We start from the raw sequence: 24569 nt of genomic DNA on the forward strand, positions 1-24569 counted from the left end.
TTGTCGGCTGCACCCTGGAACTACCCGATGATGTGACGGCATACAGAGGGGATGTTTAGTGACACTATCCTGTTAAGCACTACTGAATATCCCCTCGTGGCCTGATGACTGCAAGTTAACCGAGCAGGGGTCTCTTGCCCTGGTTAACTCTCTTTAAATATTGACCCTGGTATTTTTAAATACCTCTAGGCTTGAAACACAGATCCCATCTCGGGGTGAAGAAAAGCAAACACTTAAGAGAAACTTTTACCAAGCTGCAGTAAGAACTAATGCGTGTTTAGTGCAAGGCGCTCTGAAGCATCCCACAATAATTGCGACATGCACGCGCTACAGACGCACTGGAAAGTACAATTTTTTACCACAGGGGATGTGTCTGGGGGTGGAGAGCAGGTGTTTGTGATAATCGGTTAGTACAGCCACATTGCCACATGCTAACTGATTAGAGCATGCTGAGCACCTACAAACTGAATGGCGGTAATGGCCACGTGCTTTCCACGTTGGAGTTTGCGGATCGCTTGCCTTGCTGTTTCTCGGGACCCACATGTCCCTACTGGGACATTCATACTGCTCCCTCCAATAGACCTGGCTATAACATCTGAGGCTATCAGAGCTGGACCTTTGCCCTGATACAACATGGCAAAATCTGGCCCATGCTGGCACGGGTCCTATATTACAACATATGAAACAAGTCATTCCTCATTTGTAGGATTACGACCCGTGCTGTTTTTTTTTTTCAAGATTTATGTGATCAACATCAATTGCTGGAATACAGCTTCTTCTCTACCTGTTTTTAAATCTATGCTGAAATCCCACCTTTTCACTTCCGCCTTTGGCTCCTAACCACTACTCATTCGCCCTCCTCCTCTCTACCCATTAATTCCCTTGCCCGTTAATGTCTTGTCTGTCTGTTCTACCTAGATTGTAAGCTCTTTGAGCAGGGACTATCTCTTTATGTCAAATGTTCAGCGCTGCGTGCGTCTGGTAGCACTATACAAATGCTATTAGTAGTAGTAGTAGTAGTAATATACAACCGTTTTATAAGCATTCCATAGTACAGTTTATTCAATAGCCCCTGACGCAGCCCTACTGGGCAAAACACGGCCTGTGTCGGGCAATATTCCTGTGTGCAATACCGCTAATAAAGTTTTTATGTATATCTACTGCTGATCTGCTTTTCTGTTTTCCACATTTTCAACATTAACATGTGGCCATTAAAGCAGAAAATAGGAAATCGGCCATTTTCTAGCCACGGCAAAAAGTGTAATTAGCACGCGAGAAAGACCCGTGTAGGGGTGCACTATGGTCAGTAGCTTTGTAAAAGGGCCCCTTAGTAAATCAGGCCTTTAGTCTGCATCTAGGTTGGCTGTTTTGCTGATCTGAATCTCTGTTAAGAAGGATAAGCAGGCCATTTTCAAAGGAACGCGGGCAGTTCACGCTCCCCATCACAAGAAAGCGGCTGTTTTCACAGAATTTTGAATGATTAGGTAGTCGTGCATTGTAAAATTCTGGAGAGCTAAATACATTCTGAATGAACAATATAAATAAAATATTCCTGCTATTTATACAGTGCATTGTTAGAATTTGAAGACGTGTATGTTCCCATTGTTTAGTGCTACAGTAAAATACTTGTCGTCCACGATGGCACTGACTCGAGGTCTCTCTATCCCATTTTTGAATGTGAGAAACTCTCCTAGAAATTTCCCTTCTGAGGAGTACTTGATGATTTTATTTAGCTCATGGACAGTGATGTAAATATTCCCTCCTCTGTCTGCGCTGACGGCCCCAGGCTGACGGGTCTCCAAACCCTTCTCCTCACACCAACACAAAATCTTACCACTTTCGTTAAACACTACAACTGATTTTTTATACCAGTCAGAGGCAACAAAATGGCCCTTGTGGTTAGTGGTAAGAAAGACCAATTTCCATTTCCACTCTCCGTTAGGGTAAATTCTTCTTATTTTCTCCCCTTCTAGATTATAAATGTCAACATATCCTGTGGTAGTAATGGCAAACTGGTTGTCACCTGCCGTAGTGATGGCATGGCTTGCTTGGGTATCAGGCAATGTCTTTTGCCATATCAGTGTTCCCTGATAATCCACAAGATAGAGCACAGACCCTACAGCGTACATGATCTTATTCTTCAGGACTACAATTCCACAGGGGGCTTGGTTGTTCTGCACGGGAATACTTCCCTTATAATCACCGTGTAGTGAAAACCTCTTCAAAGATCGATTCTCTTCATCTGCAACAAGGATTTCTTCCAAACCAAATGGGCACATGCCAGTAATTTTTGGCTTTTTTGTTTCTTGTGGAGCCCTTGCCCTAAAACTGATGAAAAATTGTGGTTTCCTTTCTAGTGGTATATCTGTTGGTAAACCAGAAGCAAGACCTTTTTGACCTTGGTCAGAAGGACCCAAACCATCTTCCTCTTCTATGTGAGGTTTCTGTACTTCCCTGCTTTTGAACGAGAGCTGGAACATGTTGGAGCAGCTGTGAAGGCCAGAAGAAATGACTAGCTCTGGATAGCTTGCTCGCACAGGTTTCCACTGAAAGTTTTGCACCTCTCTGAGTCGCTCAGTGATCATCTTTTCCAGAGAAAGAATTTCAGTCTCTTTCCCTAAACTCAGAACTGTCTCAGCAAATGTCATTGTGCTTTTCGCTACCTGCTCTTGAAAATCCAGGTCAGACCTGAGAAGGTCACACGCCTTCTCTTGTTCCTTCATAAAACAGTCGAGCTTTTCTAAAATATCTTGCTTTTGATGATGTAACTGTTCTAGCACCTTATGGGTTTCATCCTCTATTAATTTCTTTATGGAGGACTTTTGGGACCGTAGCAGCTGCAAGAACTCTTCCGTGGCAACGTTTTCATTGGAAATGAGCTTTATGTGTCTTTCCACCCCTTCTAGAAGGCCCTTGATAACAGGTTTGCGTGATTCTGCTGCCTCGGAGAGGGACATGCATTGATGGTGCAGGTGCTGGGTGACCCTACATTCCCGGCAGATGAGGCTGGCACATCGTGTGCATTGAAACCTCAAATGTTCTCCCTGATGTATTTGGCATTTAACAGCCTGACGTAATCTGATCTCCCCGTCATATTTTCCAGCCACATAGTCATGGATGGTAACTACCTGATGGTCATAGGTTAGACGGGAGCACTTGTGTCCAGAGGCACAAGTGTGGCACATATTGTCGGAGCAATCCAAACATCTGGACACTGCTTTCTGACTGCTTTCCTTGTTGATTAGTGGGCACAGCGTACAAGTGAAGTCACTCTCTGAAGTGGAGTGAATCAGGTCCAGAAGGCTGTTGATGAAAAAGTTAGTTTTGAGGCATCTGATTGCCTCTGGTAGAAGGATTTCTTCTCTGCATTCTGGACATCGGAGCCGATTGTTGGCGATTAGTTTCTCTAAACAAGCCTCACAGTAAGTGTGCAGGCACGGTAAGATTTTAGGCTTTGTAAACTTCTCCAGGCAGATTTTGCAAGTGAGAAAGTCCTTTGTGAGGGCATCAGACAAGGAAGAACCACCAAAAGCCATTCTGAAATGAAACAAAAATATATATTATTACCACTTCCACAATTCTCTTTATAAAACTGCTCTGGTCTTGTAGAGAACTCTGATTTTTGTTACATAACTCCACCGATCAATGGGGCAGATTGCAGCATGATCCTAGATTAAGTTAGTCAGAGGTTTGACTTTCAAGTCTTTGATTTAACTCTACAGGGAGAAACCTCATTCCTTGTGTGTTTTTTTCTTTATATATGTTGCAGCTTGTCTGCAAGTGATGGTGAAATAATGTGGCATGAAGGCTGGAATGGTGTCAAAGCAACGTGTAGCAGCTCCCCAGTAGATGGGCAGAAAATGCAGACTAAAATAATTAGTTCTCAACGGAGCAGATGCAAGGACAGTGGGCACCCTAGGCAAACCTTCAGCCATACACCCCCCTTAATTAACTTCCAGGCCCCTAGTTTTCAGCGACCCCCCCCCCCCCCCCGCCCCTCCAGATTTTCATAATTAAAACTCAATTATTATTTATTGCATTTGTATCCCACATTATCCCACCTATTTGCAGGCTCAATGTGGCTTACATAGTTTTGTTAACATTGTCATTGTAAGGTGACATATACATTTAATATTGTGTAGAGGTTAGATAAGGGTAAGAAGAAGAAGGAGAGGAGTGATTAAGGTAGCTATAATAGATGAGTTATCTTAGTTGATTGGATTGTCTGGTGAATTATTGTGGTGATTAGTACTCGTATGCCTTGCTGAAGAGATATGTCTTAAGAGATTTGCGAAAGATAGTTGTTTCGCCGATTGTTCTCAGGTCTGTAGGCAGTGCATTCCACATTTGCGTGCCTAAATACGAGAACGTGGTGGCGTGCATTTGCTTGTACTTTAGTCCTTTACAACTAGGGAAGTGCAGGTCGAGAAATTTGTAGGATGATCTTGTGGCGTTTCTTGGAGGTAAGTCTACGAGGTTTAGCACGTAGATTGGGGCGCCTGAGTGAATGTATAAGCTGATGGTTCTCTGAGTTTCTGTTTCTGTCACAATTGATTGTTTTGCTTTGACTGTGGTTGCTTTTGCTGCCAAACAAAAAGAGGAGACAAAAGTCTCCCGTAAACAAGACAAGCAAAGAAAAAGGAATCAAAGGAGCCAAACACCACAAGTCAGGATGTCACAAGATGGCTCAATTTATTAGCAAAAAGTCTTCAATACCCAATTTGAGTGTACAATATCCCAAAAGGTGTACAAAAAGTGTGTACATTAGACAACACAGCACTGCAATGTTTATTTATTTATTTATTACATTTGTACCCCACGCTTTCCCACACATAGCAGGCTCAATGCGGCTTACATAGTAACAGTAAAAAAGAAATACAAAGTCTTTAAGAGATTATACAAATTGTAGTAAACGTAATAATAATGGGGTTGACGGATAAGTAAATTGAACATGGGAGGGATTGAGTGTAGAAGGAAATGAACGTTAGGAGGTAGGCGTAGGGAGGATGGAGAGGAAATGATAGGGGGGTAGCCATAAGGAGAATGGGAGACATGGTCAATGTATAACAATCGTCGGTACAGAATCATGTGGGTAGGCTTTAGTTAAATTGAATCATTGGGGTAGGCTTTCTTGAAGAGATGGGTCTTTAATGTTTTTCTGAAGGGCAAATGGCCGTTGATTGTTCAGATGGGTCTTGGTAGAGCATTCCAAAGCTGGCTACCCAAAAAGGAAAATTGGATGCATAGGAGGATCTCTGTACTTGATACCTTTGCAGTTGGGAAGGTGTAAATTAAGGTAAGTACGGGAAGACGTCAAACTGTTTCTGATTGGGAGGTTGATAAGGAAAAAAATTATATTATATATAAAAGAATTGCCTTCCTCAGGGATCCTAATAAGAAGTACTCAGGGCATATGTACTGTACTAGAAAAAACTCTGTATATATCGCTGAAAACTAGAAAAGAACCACTTGGCGCCATCGGTGACGCATCTGCCTGTAACACCAAGCACCTAAATCCCATAGTGCGCAATTCAAAAGGGGCATGGGCAGTCCAGGGGTGTACTGAAAAATTGTGTGCAGTGTTATAGAATAGTGCAATTTAAGCACAGTGCCGATTTGCAGGCGCAATTTAATAAGATAATGAGCTAATTAGTGCCAGTGGCGTACCAAGGCTGGGGTGGTCCGCCCCGGGTGCACGCTGCTGGAGGGTGCAGAGAGCAGCCGCATGCCTGTCGGCTCCGCTGGTTCCCTGCTCCCTCTGACCCGGAACAGGTTACTTCCTGTTCCGGGGCAGAGGGAGCCAGTGGAGCCGACAGGCGCGTGGCTGCTCTCTGCACCCTCCAGCAGCCAAGAATGCACATGGGGGGGGGGGGGGGCTTGATATGCCAGGGAGGGGGATGTTGTGCTGTACCCTGGGGGGACGGACAGCGCTGCACCTGGGGGGTTGCACAGCGGCGATCCACCCCGGGTGGCAGCCGACCTAGGATCGCCACTGATTAGTGCCAATAATTGCATTTTTAACAAGCAATTATTGGCACTAATTAGATTTAATTGAGTGTTACATGTGTAGTTAAGTGTAAGATCCACGCCTAAAATTTACATGCAGCCTGAAAAAGTGGGTGCAGAAAGGGGATGTCATGGGTGTGGTTTTGAGTTACGTGCGTAATTACAGAATAAGGGTACTCCGGGCTTAAATTTAGGTTTTCGTTGGTGCAAATGGTGGTGCCTAAATTTATGCACAACCCAATGCTTAAGCAGTCTATAAATCGTGCCGAACTTTCGGCGCGGCTTATAGAATAATACTTAAGTGGGGGGGGGGGGGGGGGTTCAACATTGATTTTTCCTGGTGCCGGTTTTTGAGCGCCATTCATAGAATTCCTTCCTGTGTGGTGTGGAATGGAGAATGCAGTGAATGATGTGTGTGTTCGTCTCTTTGTTTTGAAGTCTACGTGTGCGAATTCGTGTGCATTATTTATTTGTTTTGATGACTGTGTGTTTGAATTTGTTACCTGCTCAGTAGGGCAGATGGAGCAGGCTCTCTAAGTACTTTTAAATAGATAAATGAATACTGTCTGAGCATGTGATTTCCCACTGAGACACAGCATCAGATACAGGAAGCAAGGTTCGCTAGCATTAGGCATGAAAACAAATGGTGATTTGCCCCTAAAATCACAGCAGAAAGCAGATGATTCACTGCACCTGACTAACACGCCTAAATCCAATTTCCTTTCCTTTTTCAGCCTCCTGTTAGTCTCCTGAAAATCTCTTTTGCTTCCGTAATATGTGAGGGTCTGTTTTGAATGCCGTTTTTTTTTTGACAATCCAGTCATTTGATTTTTTAACCGCGTGGGTGGTGTGTCAGATAAATCATTCACTGCTTAGTGCCATAACTAATCAACAGGAAGTCAGATGTGTGTCTGGAGAACATTTTGAGAAGAGTGAGGGTGAATTTCTTAGCACTGGGAAACTATGAATGGAACCAAAGAGAGAATTTTGTATTTTTCCTGCACTGATGTGCCCTGGGGATAAATTGAGGGTCTCTGTTACTAATGCTGAGGTAAAAAGTGACCTTAGCATGTCTTTACGCAAGTCTTTCCCGCACCCTAAGACCATGTTTACCACAGCCAGGAAATGGCTAATTTTCTATTTATTTTTAAATTAATGGCCATGTGCTAAGCTTCCATTAGCATGCGGACAATTAAAAATGTTATCATGTGAGAACTTTCCACCTCCCATTTTGTAGGTAATAAGGGAGCACATGCTAATCCTGCGCTAATTAGTGGAGTGTATTAATGTATTAATTCCAGGAGGAGTAGCCTAGTGGTTAGTGCAGCAGACTTTGATCCCGGGGAACTGGGTTCAATTCCCACTGCAGCTCCTTGTGACTCTGGGCAAGTCACTTAACCCCTCCATTGCCCCCGGTACAAAATAAGTACCTGAATATATGTAAACCGCTTTGAATGTAGTTGCAAAAACCTCAGAAAGGCAGTATATCAAGACCCATTTCCCTCTTTCCTTTATGACATCACAATATCAGAAGTGAGCCAAGTATCGGGCAATCAAGCCATTGTGACATCACTGATGAGGTTGGCTCTTATTGGTGGAATGAGTGGAGGAGTAGCCTAGTGGTTAGTGCAGCAGACTTTGATCCCGGGGAACTGGGTTCAACTCCCACTGCAGCACCTTGTGACTCTGGGCAAGTCATTTAACCCTCCATTGCCCCAGGTATAAAATAAGTACCTGTATATAGGTTGCAAAACCCACAAAAAGGTGGCATATCAAGTCCTATTCCCTATTTGATATTCTTCATGGAATATCATTAGTGGAGGAGTAGCCTAGTGGTTAGTGCAGTGGACTTTGATCCTGGGGAACTGGGTTCGATTCCCACTGCAGCTCCTTGTAACTCTGGGCAAGTCACTTAACCCTCCATTTCCTCTGGTACAAAATAAGTACCTGAATATATGTAAACTGCTTTGAATATAGTTGCAAAAACCTCAGAAAGGCAGTATATCAAGTCCCATTTCCCTTTCCCTATTTGAGATTCTACATGGAATGTAGATTCCACTAGCAACATTCCATGTAGAAACCTGCCCTTGCAGATCAGCAACGCGGCCGCACAGGCTTCTGTTTCTGTGAGTCTGGAGGCACATAAACGAACAGGGCTGGCCATCTATAAGGGCGGCCATCTTCAAGGCCGCCCCGTAAAGCGGCGTCCTGACCGTATTATTGAAATAAGATGGCCGGCCATCTTTCCTTTCGATAATACAGTCGGAGCCGGCCAAATCTCAACATTTGGGCCAGCTTTAGAGATGGCCGACATTGGTTTTCAGCGACAATGGAAACTAATGGCGGCAATCTCAAATCCGGCCAAATCAAAGGCATTTGGTGGTGGGAGGAGCCAGCATTTGTAGTGCACTGGTCCCCCTGACATGCCAGGACACCAACCGGGCACCCTAGGGGGCACTGCAGTGGACTTCAAAAATTGCTCCCAGGTGCATACCTCCCTTACCTTGTGTGCTGAGCCCCCCAAAACCCACTCCCACAACTGTACACAACTACCATAGCCCTTAGGGATGAAGGGGGGCACCTACATGTGGGTACAGTGGGTTTTGGGGGTGGGGGGTGGAGGGCTCACATATACCACCACAAGTATAACAGGTAGGGGGGATGGCCTGGGTCCGCCTGCCTGAAGTGCACTGCACCCACTAAAAACTGCTCCAGGGACCTGCATACTGCTGTCATAGAGCTGGGTATGACATTTGAGGCTGGCATAGAGGCTGGCAAAAATATTTTAAAAGTTGTTTTTAGGGTGGGAGGGAGTTGGTGACCACTGGGGGAATAAGGGGAGGTCATCCCCTCCGGTGGTCATCTGGTCAGTTGGGGCACCTTTTTGAGGCTTGGTTGTGAACAAAAAGAGACCAAGTAAAGTCGGCCAAATGTTCGTCAGGGCCGGCTTTCTTTTTTCTATTATCAGGCGATGCCGGCCATCTCGTAACCACGCCCCCGCCCCGCTTCTGTACCTGCCGACATGGCCCCCTTGAAGTTTGGCCGGCTCCGCAACGGAAAGCAGTTGAAGCCGGCCCAAATTGGCTTTCCATTATACCAATTTGGCCAGGTTTAGGAGATGCCCGGTCATCTCCAGAATTGTGTCGGAAGATGGCCGGCCTTCTCGTTCGAAAAAGCAGGATAGGCAACTGTCTGTGGTGCCAACGTCTGATAGGCGCTGGAAGCAGTGCCATTGGTGCCATGGTCTGAGAAGTCAGAAAGAAACACATATTCTGAAAGTTAAGAAAAAAAAATCAAGGCCATGTATCTTGTCTATAATCAAAATAGCAGATTTTTGTATAGATGCCGAAGGATGGCAGACTGTTCCTGGTCTGCAGTGCCATCCGGTGGTGAACACAGTGCATAGGAACAGAGAACCTCAGAATATTAATTATTATTTATTTGGATTTTGCTCACACCTTTTCCAGTAGTAGCCCAGGTATTTCTCTGTCCCTGGAGAGCTCACAATCTAATTTTGTACCTGAGGCAATGGAGAGTTAAGTGACTTGCCCAAGATCACAAGGAGCAACAGTGGAATTTGAACCAGCCACCTCTGGATGTCAAGACTGGTGCTCTACCCTCCACTCCTATATACTAAAGGTTCTCAAACCTGTTCTGGGGCTTTTCAGGATATCCAGTATATTCAAATTTGCATGTAAATTCTACTGCATATTCAAATTTTAAGTTTCAAGTTTTTATTTGGACTTGATACACCGCCCAGGAGAAAAACCTATCAAGGCAGTTTACATTTGCATATCCCAAAGACCTGACTGACTTGGGACCTTCCAGCATAGGTTAGGGTACTGCACTAAAGTAATGCTTCCCAACCCTATCCTAGATGCCTAGCTAACTGATCTGGGGTTCAGGCTATCTTTAATGAATATGGATACAGTACTCCTAGTAACAGTTCTCTTTCTCGAAAATATGAGTATACACTACTACTTTATTATTTTTGTACATTACCTTCATTGTCATTAACACACTTTTTACATAAACACTTCCTGTTGTTCAGTTCACAATGTCTTAAAGTCTATCTGATCATTAATCCATTCGTCAATCCGTTCATACTATCATTCATACCGCATTCGACAGAGCCCTTCTGTACCATCCCCCCTCATTTGTATTGCCACATAATCACAAATACAGTCCTAAACACAATTACACGTCAACATATCATATGCCGTTTATACAAAGTCCTTAAATCAAAACTCAGTTGTTTTTCACTCAGTTTTTACGAGCCTTTTCTTTACAGAACACTCCTTAGTTGTCTTTTTCCATGGTGGTTTTATAAGTGGCACATTAGGTACTCAGTCTTATGCTTATGCCTCTCCGAACAAAGTCTTTGCAAACGTCATGGGTCCACGCCCTCCAAGCAGAGTCTTTATCAACGTTGGTTACTCGAAGCCCAACACGTTTCGCATAAGACGTCTTCAGGGGCTACAGTTTTATACACAGTGATAAGACAAGGAAGTGGTTACTTCCTCTAACCTCATAATTTTACTCCTAATGCTTTAAATATCTCATATATTTCATTCTCACCTTAACTTGTAGTTCATGCACCTATCTCTAGGGTTTAGTCAAGATGGTTCCCTCCATAGAATGCCGGAAGTGACATCAGTTCCGCTGCTCCACATACGCAGTTGGTAAAACCACATGTTCCACAGTGTTGATACAATTTATAGGTTACCCCACTCCACTTCTATGTTCAATCCCGTAGGGATCACCGTTCTCCAATCAGGGCTGTGCCTAGGGTCTCTGGCGCCCCCCCTGCAGACCATCAGTTGGCGCCCCCTGCAGACTATCAGTTGGCGCGTGCATGCCCCGATTCCCCGGCGCTTTAAATTTACCTCTCTCCGCCGCCGATGTCTGCGCAGCATCAGTGAAAGCGTGCCTGCTGGACGTCTCCACCAGCCTTCCCTCGTTCGTTTGTTCCCTCTGTGTCCCGCCTTCTTCTGACATCTTTCCTTGAGGGCGGGACACAGAGGGAACGAACGAGCGAAGAGAAAGGCTGGTGGAGAGACGTTCAGACAGGCAACGCTTTCACTGATGCTGCGCAGACGTCGGAGGCAGAGGAGAGGTAAATTTAAAGCGCCGGGGAATCAGGTGGAGCGGAGGAGTAAGGTTTTTTTTAAAAATACAACTACGGCGCGGCGCCCCCCTTGCGGCGCTTACCGTGTTGGCACGGCCCTGTCTCCAATCATGAATTAATCGCTGTTCAGCCTGCATCATTCTTTGTAAAACATTACCTCTAGTTAAATCCAACTGTTGCAAAACAGTAAATCTAAGATCTTCCACCAAATGCTGTTTACTGTGCCAATGTTTAACTAGTGGTGTATCCATTTTTAATAATCTGGTGTTGCTAAGATGTTGCGCTATTCTGTGCTTTACCTTTTTAACAGTTTGTCCAATATAGAATAAATTACACGGGCACTTAACAGCATATATAACATAGGCAGATTCACAATCTGTATAAGACCAAAACTGATATTGTCTGGGACGCGTTTGATTGGGAATCTCAACACTCCGACTCTCCATGGCATATGTCCAATATGTATATCCCTTACACTTGTGATGACCCCGTCACTCTCTGTCTATTGTACACCTATGTTGCTTTAATTTTTCTCCCAAATTTTGGCCCCTCTTATATCAGAACCGAGGGTGTTCCGAGAAAACTTTATGAATCCCTAATATTCCCCAATATTTGCGTATAATTTGAATAACTTGATGAGACTGTACAACATAGGGTAAAATGCAAGTGAGACGTATATCTTTAGTTTCTATACCCTATTGGAACAGCCACTGTCTTTGCACATTGTATGCCCTCATAAGGCTTTATGGGCCTATGTTATATATGCTGTTAAGTGCCCATGTAATTTATCCTATAATGGACAAACTGTTAAAAAGGTAAAGCACAGAATAGCGCGACATCTTAGCAACATCAGATTACTAAAAATGGATACACCGCTAGTTAAACATTGGCACAGTAAATAGCATGCAGTGGAAGATCTTAGATTAATGTCACTTCTGGCATTCTATGGAGGGAGCCATCTTGACTAAACCCTAGAGATAGGTGCATGAACTACAAGTTAAGGTGAGAATGAACTATATGAGATATTTAAAGCATTAGGAGTAAAATTATGAGGTTAGAGGAAGTAACCACTTCCTTGTCTTATCACTGTATATAGAACTGTAGCCCCTGAAGACGTCTTGTGCAAAACGTGTTGGGCTTCGAGTAACAACGTTGATAAAGACTCTGCTTGGAGGGCGTGGACCCATGACGTTTGCAAAGACTTTGCTCGGAGAGGCATAAGAATAAGACTGAGTACCTAATGTGCCACTTATAAAACCACCATGGAAAAATACAACTAAGGAGTGTTCTGTAAAGAAAGGCTCGTAAAAATCGAGTGAAAAACAACTGAGGTTTTGATTTAAGGACTTTGTATAAACGACATATGAATATGTTGACGTGTATATTGTGTTTAGGACTGTATTTGTGATTATGTGGCAATACAAATGAGTGGAGATGGTACAGAAGGGCTCTGTCGAATGCGGTATGAATGATAGTATGAATGGATTGATGAATGGATTAATGATCAGATAGACTGTAAGACACTGTGAACTGAACAACACAGGATACGCAGGAAGTGTTTATGCAAAAAGTGTGTTAATGACAATGAAGGTAATGACGGTAAAGTAAAAAATAATAAAGTATAGTGTATACTCATATTTTTTGAGGAAAGAGAACTGTTACTAGGAGTACTGTATAGATAAGTAGTATTCAGTTACACATAGAGAACTCATTTGGGAATTATTAATGAATATAGTACGATGGAGCTGCACACATTAGAGACCCAGTGCATGCAACTTGCTCTCGTTTCTATTGTTGCAATCCTGGAACCATGTCCCTCCCCTGTGAACACCCCTATGACACTGTCACACTAATCCCCAAATTCTATAAAAGGTTGCTAAAAATTACATATGCAAATTTGGGTGCGTGCACAATTTAATTGAATAATGAGCCAATTAGAAACCGATAATGGCTTCTTAACAAGCAATTATTGCTGACTAGTAAAAGAGGCCCCGTTTCTGGAGCAAATGAAACGGGGCGCTTAGCAAGGTTTTCCTCCCCAACACCCCCTCCCCTTCCTCCCTCCCTCCCTCTCTACCTACCTACCGACCGACCCCTTCGTCGTTCTGACGCCATTGCTCCGCACCTCCTGAATGCACCGTACGCCATTGCTCCACCCTCGGTGTGTGATGCCATTGCTCCGCCCTCAATGTCATCACGTTTGACATGAGAGCAGGGCCCCGAGACTTGGCGATTTCGGTGGCTTCACCACCACGAACCCTTCGAACCCGTCTTGAAGGAAGTGACGTCAGTGTCTTCAGAACGTTGAGGGTGAGTTTTATTATATAAGATAATTGGATTTAATTAAAATTTACATGCATAAATTCAGGCACAGGAACTGCATGTAAATTTTACGCACAGGTCCAAAAAGGGAGCATGGCCACGGGCGGGTCATGGGTGGATTGGGGGGCATTCCCACAATTAATGTGCATTGTTATAGAATAACAGAATTCGCAACTAATTAGGCATGAGATTTACACCAAGGTTTCATTGGTGTAAATGGTCATCCGTTCAAAAGTGCCCCTCCTCCCCCCCCCCCCCCCCCCCCCCCATCTCCATGATCCACCACTTTTGTTTTTAATCCTCATTACAAGAGGAGAATCTTTTAACCCAAAATAGCTCTGCATTAAATGTGGCAGTTTCACTCTTCTAGCCAGAGTCCTTGTGTGGCTGATGTGTACTGCTATCCATGGAGACCTTCAGTTGCAGGTAAGTTGTTATCTCAGTTACCTCAAGAATATCAAAAGTGAGAGCAGGGTCAGTTTTGTTTGTTTTATCTAAATTAGCAGGCTCACCAGAAGCTCCTTTTGTACAATAACAGGAAACGGGAGGAAGGGAGGGAAGTCATATCAGGATATCTGAATTTAATTAGAGAAAGTATGCTGAGCAAAGACATGCGCTAAATAAAAACCAAGCAACTAGAAACTGTGCTAAAAACAAACAAAAAAAAAAGGCCAGAAAATGGAACTCAAGTTTCGTCCTAGGAAGTACCCTAAAAAGCTTTACCTGTTTTTTTGAGATGTCAAACTGCTCGACTATCTTGGAAGTTTCTGCAAAGAAGCATATTTGAAGTTCTTCCACAGCTCTAAGACACCAGCAATATCACCAGCAAAAGCTTCGACACACAGATTTTATCCTTTTGACTACTGGTATCGTGTCTCTCCTCCTGCTCCTCCACTCTCTGGTTCGGAAATTAATTTAAACCCTCTTTTCCCCTTCCTGTCTTGCGGTGTTCCACTTTACTCTGCTCCTAGTTTCCTAGTTTCACTTACAGTTTTGTGGAGGGAGGGGCAAGTCTCTTTTGTACTGCTTTCACAATATGAAAACAAAAACTTTGAGTAACAATAAAGAAACCGCCTGTAGGCATTTCCTTGTACACATACACTCATGTGTACAGACACGGTTGCTGCTCCTAACTGAGCTATGTTTGCAACTGGCGGCTGACCAAAAGTTAAACTTCTTTTATTTTTATTTATTTATTTATTGCATTTGTATCCCACATTTTCCCACCTATTTCCAGGCTCAATGTGGAGGAGTGACCTAGTGGTTAGGGTGGTGGACTTTGGTCCTGAGGAACTGAGTTTGATTCCCACTTCAGGCACAGGCAACTCCTTGTGACTCTGGGCAACTCACTTAACCCTCCATTGCCCCATGTAAGCCGCATTGAGCCTGCCATGAGTGGGAAAGCGCAGGGTACAAAAAAAAAAATCTACTTACAGAGTTTTGTTATGACAGTCATTCCAGTATGACATTTCATGCCGTATTTTTACAGAAACCTTCAGGTCCCACCCACCCCCTTCTTTTTCTGCTTCCAGGCTGATACTGGCCAGGCAAGCTTTCCATCTCCCTCTCCTCTCTCTCTGCCCCCTTGGGTAAATGGGGTTCTGAGTGACCTCTCTACTCCTCCCACCAGTCCTTCTCAGAGGGGTACTGCTGTTCTATTGACTTTTCGGTTCAGGGAATCCTAAGCTTGTAAATCACTAAACATAGTAACATAGTAACATAGTAGATGACGGCAGAAAAGACCTGCACGGTCCATCCAGTCTGCCCAACAAGATAAGTCATATTTGCTGCTTTTTGTGTATACCCTACTTTGATTTGTACCTGTGCTCTTCAGGGCACAGAGCGTATAAGTCCGCCCAGCAATATCCCCGCCTCCCACCACCGGCTCTGGCACAGGCACAGACCGTATAAGTCTGCCCAGCACTATCCTCACCTCCCCACCACCAGCCCTGCCTCCCAACCACCGGCTCTGGCACAGACCGTACAAGTCTGCCCAGCACTATCCCCACCTCCCAACCACCAGTCCCGCTTCCCACCACCGGCTCTGGCACAGACCGTATAAGTCTGCCCAGCCCTATCCCCGCCTGCGCTAAGTGGCCCTTAGCTATAAAATAGGATACGCAGCATTTAGCCTGTGCCAATTACGTTAACCCATGCTAACCTTCATTAAAAGGGCCCCTAAGATTACAATAGCGGTTGGCAATTAAAGAATTCTGTTTAAATCAGGGGCATAGCTAGACCTTGACGGAAGGTGGGGCGGCACATTTTGGCCCACCTCCCTGCTGCTGCCGCCTCCTGCCGCCACTTCCGCTCCCTCCCCGCAGCTGCTTCTGCCCCCCCCCCCCCCCACCGCCATTGCGAAGGTACCTTGTCTGGCAGAGGTTCCCAAACCCCCACCAGCTAAAGCGTTTGTCCCACGCTGGTCTCACATTGCCTGGCGCCCTGTCCTGTTTTTAGTCGCTGTGCACACTCGTTTTAATGAAACCGAGCATGCATGTAATTGATTTTGCTACAAGCAGGACAAAATTTTACTTTGGGCTCATGTGCACTTGTTCCATAGTCATTTGTATGTATATGTTTCAGGGGCGTAGCCAGATAGCCAATTTTGGGTGGGCCTGAGCCCAAGGTGGGTGGGCATGGAATTCCTCCCCCCCTGGCCCCTCCAGTTTGCTCTTCTCTCCACCCCTCCATGCCCACAAACCCCAAATATTAAATACTCTGCCAGCTGAAGATTTCCTCCTACTGCTCGAGCAGCCAGCACTCTTTCAAATGGCAGCCAGCAGCACTTGCCTCAAACTGATGCTTCTGCCGGCAGGCCATGCATGCTCAGTGCTTTTGCACGTGTGAAAACTGAGCGTGTGCAGAAGGGCCGGTCTTAGCGTCAGCTCAAGGCAAGTGCTGCTGGCTGACATTTGGAAGAGCGCTGGCTGCCCAAGGACAGAAAATCTTCAGCTGCCAAGGTTTGGGAATACCCACCAGCCATAGCAAGAGTATCACGATTTTGGGTGGGCCTGAGTCCAAGGTGGGTGGGCTCTGGCCCACCCTGGCCCACCTGTACCTACGTCACTGATATGTTTAAGTATTATTTGTATGATTTTCTGATTTTCAGTGTTCAGCACCCAAACCTTAGCATCAATTTTGCTGTCTTTGGAAGAGTCACGTACTTATGACTGAGCTATGTTGAGGTCAGGACCCCTCACAAAGATTCTGGAAGTTCTGACTTTATTTTTTTCTCTTTCTGCTGTGTTTCTCTGCATAAAACAACATGAAAAGAAATTCAAATTCCATCTTCATGCACAAGCTATTCAATATGCAATGATCTCTGGCTTTAAGATGGAGGAGGAGGTCGGGGTGGGGTGGGAGTGTGATGGGTTATATTATTTACTTTGCAGTGCGGTTTCAGGCCTGCTCGGGCCTGATGTACATTTGAGGAGACACACAGTTAGGAAGCCCTTTATCTGTGCCACACTAGAGACCTAAAAGTGCCCTCTCCTAGGAATTTGCTTGCTAGGGATGAACACAGGGATGCAGAGCCTGGAATCTGTAGGACAGAGAGTTCCTTTGGAGTAGGGGAGAGGAAGCGTGCACTGCTGCATTCTAGGCTGGACCTGTTCTAAGGCAGAGGGTATCTGTAATTTGCACGTTAGGATCTGGCAGTTTTCAACAGAAAATTTGCAGAGAGAATTGGTTAAAACCTGAATCTTAAGCTAAGGGTACAAGCTTTTTTTTCTTTCTTTAGATTTTAAGTGTGCTTTGGAATTTAATTTGAGCATTACCAGTGTGTCTAAATGTGATAGAATGTTATCTCAGTTATCTCATCAAAAGTAGGAGGTTACTTAAGGAAAGCAGTAATCCCAGAAGTGGGACGTGGAGGTCCCAATGAAGTATTTTCAGGGACGTTAGATATTTTAGTAAGCACTTCAGATTTTTTTCTCTTCTTTTGCTTATGGGGGAAGGGATTCATATTGATCAGTGAGGCATCAGAAGCAAAGCTGTCCCCTCCTCCACCCCTCAAATATGATGCCATTTCTCATGGTGTAATGACAGTTTGTATCACGCACTGCTGGCCTAGGAAAATATTCTGTAGTTCAGAGTTTCCCCAAAGTGTGGGTTAGGTCCCCAAGTGCAGTCATCACCTGGGTGAGCTCTTCATAGTTGCATCATTATTTTGCATCTGCAGGGGTGTCACAGTTTTATTTGGTCTCTATCATGGGGTCACATCCACAAGAAAATTGATAAGCAGTGCTGTTGATCAGTGTTTCCCAGGTCCGGTCCTGGGGTATCCCTTGCCAGTCAGGTTTTCGTGATGTCTGCAATGAATATGCATGAAAGAGATTTGCATATAATGGAGGCAGTGTATGGAAATCAAGTTCATGCCTGTTCATTGTGGAGGTCCTGAAAACCGGACTGGCAGGGTGTATTCCAGGACTGGACTTGGGAAACACTGCGGTAGACTATGGCAGGAACTGCAAAAAATAAATGGCAGCTGAGGGAAAACAAAACCGTGTATTTTGCGGGAGAAAAGAGACAGAATGCGCTTTGCAGTATCCAGAAGATGAAGACATTTCAGGTGTATGTGCTAGGAAGTGTGATGACTAGAAGCAGTGGCGTAGCGAGGGGGGCTGCCACCCGGGGCAGGGAGGTTCGCCGTTGCACCCCCCCCCCTGGGTGTAGCACGATGACATACCCCCCCCCCCCGGTGCATCGACACCCCCCCCCCCCGACCCAGTGCCCACCCTCTTCCGTTCAACCAGCTCCCTACCTTTAAAAAAATATCGGAATCCGAAGCGAGGCGCAGCGCCTCGCGCCTCCACGTAAAAGAAATGTGCAGCGTCTCATCGGGCCTTTCCTCACTCTGTCTGTCCCGCCCTCTGCTGACGCAACTTCCTATTCCGCAACGGCGGGACAGACAGAGCGAGAGAAGGCCCGATGAGACGCTGCACATTTCTTTTACGTGCAGGCACGAGGCGCTGCGCCTCGCTTCGGATTCTGATTTTTTTTAAAGGTAGGGGGAGCTGGTTGGACGGAGGAGGGTGGGCACTGGGGGGGGGGGGCGTGTCGATGCGCCGAGGGAGGGAGCTGGCAGGGAGCCCCCCCCCCCCAGAGCTGACACCCGGGGTGGACCGCGCCTCCCGCCCCCCCTTGCTACGCCACTGACTAGAAGCAGGCTCATTTTTAGCCAGGGTTCACATTTCTCCACTCCCTTTTCCTCCCACCCCTATCCTTTCCTACAGCCCTGTGCCCCAGCTGTACTCATACTCTGTAAGGGTTATCATTGTGGCACATCCCTGCATGGTGAATGCTGGGCCTGGGAGATTGGCAATCATTGCCTGTGCTAGAATGACCAAGGGGAGGGGTGGGGATCAGCTCCCTTCGGGTCTTTGCAACCGGCCTATGATAAGCCCTATCAGCTGCCTTTGCTAGTGCAAGAGGCTGAATGCTTGCAGGATCAGAAAGACATTAAGAAGAGAGACAGGCACTGCCTGTACCGTGTGCAGTAAGTAGGGCTCAGCTCAGTTCTAGCCGTACAGACTTAACATCTACGGTCTGTGTCCCAGAAATGCCAAAGAGACAATGATCAAGTATTTTATATCACATTCATTGTTGGTTTAATCATGATTTGATAAGGAGTGTGACTGTTGGGCAGTCTGGATGGGCTGTTCAAGTCTTTATATGCCGTCATTCACTATGCTATGCTACTATACTATGTTCAAAAGTAAAGGAAAAACAATTAGTTACTTTAAACCGGTAACTATAATCAGTAATTAACTACTTCCCTAGATGGGTAATCTAATTACAACAACTAATTACTTTAAGCTGAGAAGTAAAAATAGCTGTAATTAATTACTTTTGATGAGTATTCGGCACAACACTGCATAAAACATTGTAATATGTCCATTGCAGTTAACATTAACCTAAAGTAAGCTATACAGTGCATATGACAGGTTTACATTAAGAAAGAGAGGGTGGTCTAATTTTGGTAAATATCTACCTAACCTGTAGCTTTCCCATGTGTCAAAGGGTCTCTGATTCCTTGCCTGCTGCTTGGACACAGCTCTGCAACCTGAGCTCTCACTTCCAATTGGGAGGTCCTGGGTTATTAGTATAAACAAAGGACCCCATGCTCAAAGCTAACGGGCTTGCAACATTTCATGATAGAGGTATATAAAATATTGGGTGGAGTGGAACAGGTGGATGTGAAGCGTCTGTTCACGCTTTCCAAAAATACTAGGACTAGGGGGCATGCGATGAAACTACAGTGTAGTAAATTTAAAACAAATCGGATAAAAATGTCTTCACCCAACACATAATTAAACTCTGGAATTCGTTGCCAGAGAACGTGGTGAAGGCGGTTAGCTTAGCAGAGTTTAAAAAGGGGTTAGACGGTTTCCTAAAGGACAAGTCCATAAACCACTACTAAATGGACTTGGGAAAAACCTGCAATTCCAGGAATAACATGTATAGAATATTTGTACATTTGGGAAGCTCGCCAGGTGCCCTTGGCCTGGATTGGCCGCTGTCGTGGACAGGATGCTGGGCTCGATGGACCTTTGGTCTTTTCCCAGTGTGGCATTACTTATGTACTTATTTAGACTGGTTTCTGCCAGTTTACCAGGCATATTATTGTGAGCCTAATGCACAAAAGGTGTTGGCGCTGCTTTTACCATTCATGGAAGCAGTGACCGAGGATTCTATGCAGACGAACTCGCTAGTATTAAAATGTGATGTAAATTCCCTCCAATGCTCAGAGAAAGGGCGTAGAACCCCACCCCGTCCCAAGGACTAAATCCTACCGACAGCTTCAAACAAAAGTTAGGGTGAGTGTGCAGAGTTAGAGAGGAGTAGAGTGAGGGGTGGGGGGCAGCTGTTCTTTGCTTAATCTCAAGAGGTCCCCCGCCAATCTCTAGGTCCTGATGCAGGAGGTTGGGAGCACCAGAAAGCCGCAGTTCCAGGTGCAGCTCTGCAGTTTCTGCAACTTGCTTCTGTTGTCGTCTCCAGTTGTGTTGTGTTTTGGGGTTTTTTAATCTTTATCTTTCTTTATTTATTTATTTTACTTGTATATTTTTACATTTTTGCTGTCTGGTTGATATTCTGCCCAGGGTTTCCACTCAATGCAGACCACAGCCATTTCTTCTTGACTGGGCATATGCACAACAGCTAAAATCCGCCCCTTTCTTTCCGAGCACTCTACCAAAACCCTCATCCACACCCTTGTCACCTCTCGTTTAGACTACTGCAATCTGCTTCTTGCTGGCCTCCCACTTAGTCACCTCTCCCCTCTCCAGTCGGTTCAAAACTCTGCTGCCCGTCTCATCTTCCGCCAGGGTCGCTTTACTCATACTACCCCTCTCCTCAAGACCCTTCACTGGCTCCCTATCCGTTTTCGCATCCTGTTCAAACTTCTTCTACTAACCTATAAATGTATTCACTCTGCTGCTCCCCAGTATCTCTCCACACTCGTCCTTCCCTACACCCCTTCCCGTGCACTCCGCTCCATGGATAAATCCTTCTTATCTGTTCCCTTCTCCACTACTGCCAACTCCAGACTTCGCGCCTTCTGTCTCGCTGCACCCTACGCCTGGAGTAAACTTCCTGAGCCCCTACGTCTTGCCCCATCCTTGGCCACCTTTAAATCTAGACTGAAAGCCCACCTCTTTAACATTGCGTTTGACTCGTAACCACTTGTAACCACTCGCCTCCACCTACCCTCCTCTCTTCCTTCCCGTTCACATTAATTGATTTGATTTGCTTACTTATTTTTTTTTTTTGTCTATTAGATTGTAAGCTCTTTGAGCAGGGACTGTCTTTCTTCTATGTTTGTGCAGCGCTGCGTATGCCTTGTAGCGCTATAGAAATGCTAAATAGTAGTAGTAGTAGTAATGTCTACCTCACAGCTTTTCTGGGCATATGCCAGGCGTGTTCCTCTCCCTTTAACTTCCAGCGCTCAAAACTAACAGTTGTCAGTGTTGAGAATTGTGCGGTACGTTTTTCTTCAGTGTTCGGGCTGGTGTTTTCTGGCGTTGTTCCCTACAGCGCTGGAGTTCTGAGCATCTGGGAATGAGTGACAAATAAGGGCCTGGTATACTCCCAACTCATTTGCAAAGCAATCAGTGCCCTGTATACACATATTTAGAGTACAAACTCAGCCTCCCATACTTCCAGTGAAGTGCTTCCATGTGTGATGGAATGTCTGTTTCTTGGCTCTCGATCCCCAATGAAAGGGACTCCGATAAAGTACACATTTCGAACGTGATCTAATTATCATGGCCTTGCTGCAGCCTGAAATAACTTTCTTGGCATTTTTGTGGATACCCGTCTTGGTTGGTGCATATTTTTAGTTGCACAATCGAAACAGGATGTGCCCTTTGTTGAAGACGTGCACAGACATGCTCACTCAACTAGTTCATGCAGCTCCGAGGGATTACTTTGGCTTATTCTGCGGTAGGATGATTCACCTCGCATGTCACTGTAGTACAAAAAAAATGAGGTTTGGGCAGGTTTGGGAACCCCTGAAGTACATAAGTAATGCCATACTGGGAAAAGACCAAAGGTCCATCGAGCCCAGCATCCCGTCCCCGACAGCGGCCAATCCAGGTCAAGGGCACCTGGCAAGCTACCCAAACGTACAAACATTTTAGACAAGTTATTCCCGAAATTGTGGATTTTTTCCCCAAGTCCATTTAGTAGCGGTCTATGGACTTGTCCTTTAGAAAACCGTCCAACCCCTTTTTAAACTCTGCCAAGCTAATCGCCTTCACTACGTTCTGCAGCAACAAATTCCAGAGTTTAATTATGCGTTGGGTGAAGAAACATTTTCTCCTATTTGTTTTAAATTTACTACACTGTAGTTTCATCGCATGCAAGTAGGAGGTAAATTTTAGGTTTAATAGTTTTCCGTGCTATTGGCCCTTAAAAATTGTACAGAATGCTGTGGCACAGTGATGGGTGAGTCACAATATTGGCATATTCCCCCACAGTTGGAGCCCCTTCACTGGCTCCCAGTACAGGTTTGTGTGATTTTCAAGATTTTGATGGTAATTCATAAAGCCCCTTATTATTTAACATCTGTGTTAAGGATTTACACACCTCCCCACCTCCCCCCCCCCCACCGGATTTTTGCTGAGATCATCAACGCTATCTGTCCATTCCATCTGTGAGGAAAGTCCATTTTCAGGAGACCAGGGTGTGAACCTTTTTCATTGCTGGGCTGCGAGCATGGAATCATTTGCCAGCTTACCTTAGACTTTGAAAGGTCATTAATCTGAGCTGCTATTTCTGGTTTGATGTCCAAGGAATAAATGTAATAATGAACAAAAGGTTTAGGGGCTGATATTCAGCAGGTGGTAACTGCGTAGGAAAGGTACCTACCTGGTTATCTCCTGCTGTCTGGGGCAGTGGCGTAGCCAAGGGTGGGCCCAGGTGGGCCCAGGCCCACCCACTTTGGGCTCAGGCCCACCCCCAGTAGCAGCACACCTATGATGTGGCTGCTAGGGATTCTTCCCAAGTCCCACCAGCCGAAAACTCCCAACAACGATCCCTCCTGCATACCTTGTAAATAGCAGATCTTCGCCTGCAGCGAGCAGCGACTGATACATGCTTTGGGGCCAACATGAGCAGTGTGTATTAGTTGCTGCTCGCTACCGGTGAAAATCTGCTATTTAAAAGGTATGCGGGGGGGGGGGGAGGGGGATCTTTGAGAGACTATCCACCTTATAATTGAAAGAGAAAAACGCCTAGATTTCGACCCAAATCGGGAGATAGACGTTTATCTCACAAAAACGAATACATCGGTATAATGGAAAGCCGATTTTGGACGTTTTCAACTGCACTCCATCGCGAAAGCGTACAAAGTTGACGGGGGCGTGTCGGAGGCGTGGCGAAAGATAGCAAAGTTTACTTCTTAAAAATATGATTTTTATAGTATTGTTCTGGGAGGGCTGATGTTGAGGTACATAAGTACATAAGTATTGCCATACTGGGAAAGACCAAAGGTCCATCGAGCCCAGCATCCTGTTTCCAACAGTGGCCAATCCAGGTCACAAATATCCGACAAGATCCCAAAAATGTACAAAACATTTTATACTGCTTATCCCAGAAATAGTGGATTTTCCCCAAGTTCATTTAATAACAGTCTATGGACTTTTCCTTTAGGAAGCTGTCCAAACCTTTTTAAAACTCCGCTAAGCTAACCGCCTTTACCACATTCTCTGACAACGAATTCCAGAGTTTAATTATATGATTGTTGAGCTGAATTATCCAAATCTTGAAAGGGGGGCTCGAGGAGTCTGAAAGTCAACTGGGGGTTGGGGGGTGGAGTACAATGCTAAAGGTTTACCCACAACACTTAATAGACTGGCACCAGCACTGAACCCTCTCCACTCCCCCATTAGCTGTGCCTCTGTGTAATTTGGAGCTTCTTGCTTTCTTTGCAACCTGCACATTTGGCCAACATCATCCTGATGACTAATCTGCTAATTTTGCTTCAATCTGAAGAGAGTATAGCGCTGGCATGATAGCAATAAATATATTAAGTTGGTCCAATAGCAAGGTATCACCCATAATCTGTAGGTGAACTTTATTTCTATATCTCTTGCAGTAAAAGAAATCTTTGACCTGTGCTTCTAGGATATCAGTGTAGAGAGTGTCATGCTTTAGTGTTATTGCAGAGGAAAGCAAAGCACGCACCTGCAGAATGCTGGTGGAAGTGTGCCATTTTTATCATGGCAACAAAACACATTTAGGCTCACCATGATGCTAATGACGTTAATTGGGATTATGCCAGCGTGCAGATAAGGCTCTTATTGTCAGGCACTTAAGCGAGCACAGCACTGCTTTCTGGCTCCTTTCCCTCATCCTCTATGTGATGCCACCAGAAATCATTAGCTATCTGGTCTCCGTTGGGTGGCACATCAGCAAAGCCAGATAGCTTGCTCAATGAGTTGGCTGATTCCACTACCGGGGGCAGGAACAGAGCCTCCTGGCTTTGCTAGAATTCAAATAATGGTAATCATTTTCACAAACCACTTTTCCTCTAATCAAAGATCAGAGCAACTCTAATGCACTTTATTTCACTTTTTAACTTCTGATTCATTTCCCCTTTATATATGTTGGG

General features: G+C 45.1%; 1 protein-coding gene across 1 annotated transcript; it reads right to left on the bottom strand.

Annotated features, from left to right (window-relative positions):
• Positions 1-1011: 1011 nt before the first annotated feature.
• On the bottom strand, positions 1012-14387 carry TRIM56 (tripartite motif containing 56). The gene is made up of 2 exons (XM_030188120.1): positions 14180-14387; positions 1012-3537 (listed from the first exon to the last, which is right to left on the bottom strand). Exon 2 carries the CDS (start codon positions 3534-3536, stop codon positions 1575-1577), a length of 1962 nt encoding a protein of 653 aa, XP_030043980.1. The 5' UTR covers position 3537; positions 14180-14387; the 3' UTR covers positions 1012-1574.
• Between the last annotated feature and the right edge of the window lie 10182 nt (positions 14388-24569).

Source organism: Microcaecilia unicolor, chromosome 14 (assembly GCF_901765095.1).
Source record: "Microcaecilia unicolor chromosome 14, aMicUni1.1, whole genome shotgun sequence".
In the NCBI taxonomy this organism is placed as follows: Eukaryota; Metazoa; Chordata; class Amphibia; order Gymnophiona; family Siphonopidae; genus Microcaecilia; species Microcaecilia unicolor.

Excerpts from the sequence above, each read along its gene's own strand:
- TRIM56 (XM_030188120.1), bottom strand. The coding sequence starts at position 3,536 with ATGGCTTTTGGTGGTTCTTCCTTGTCTGATGCCCTCACAAAGGACTTT.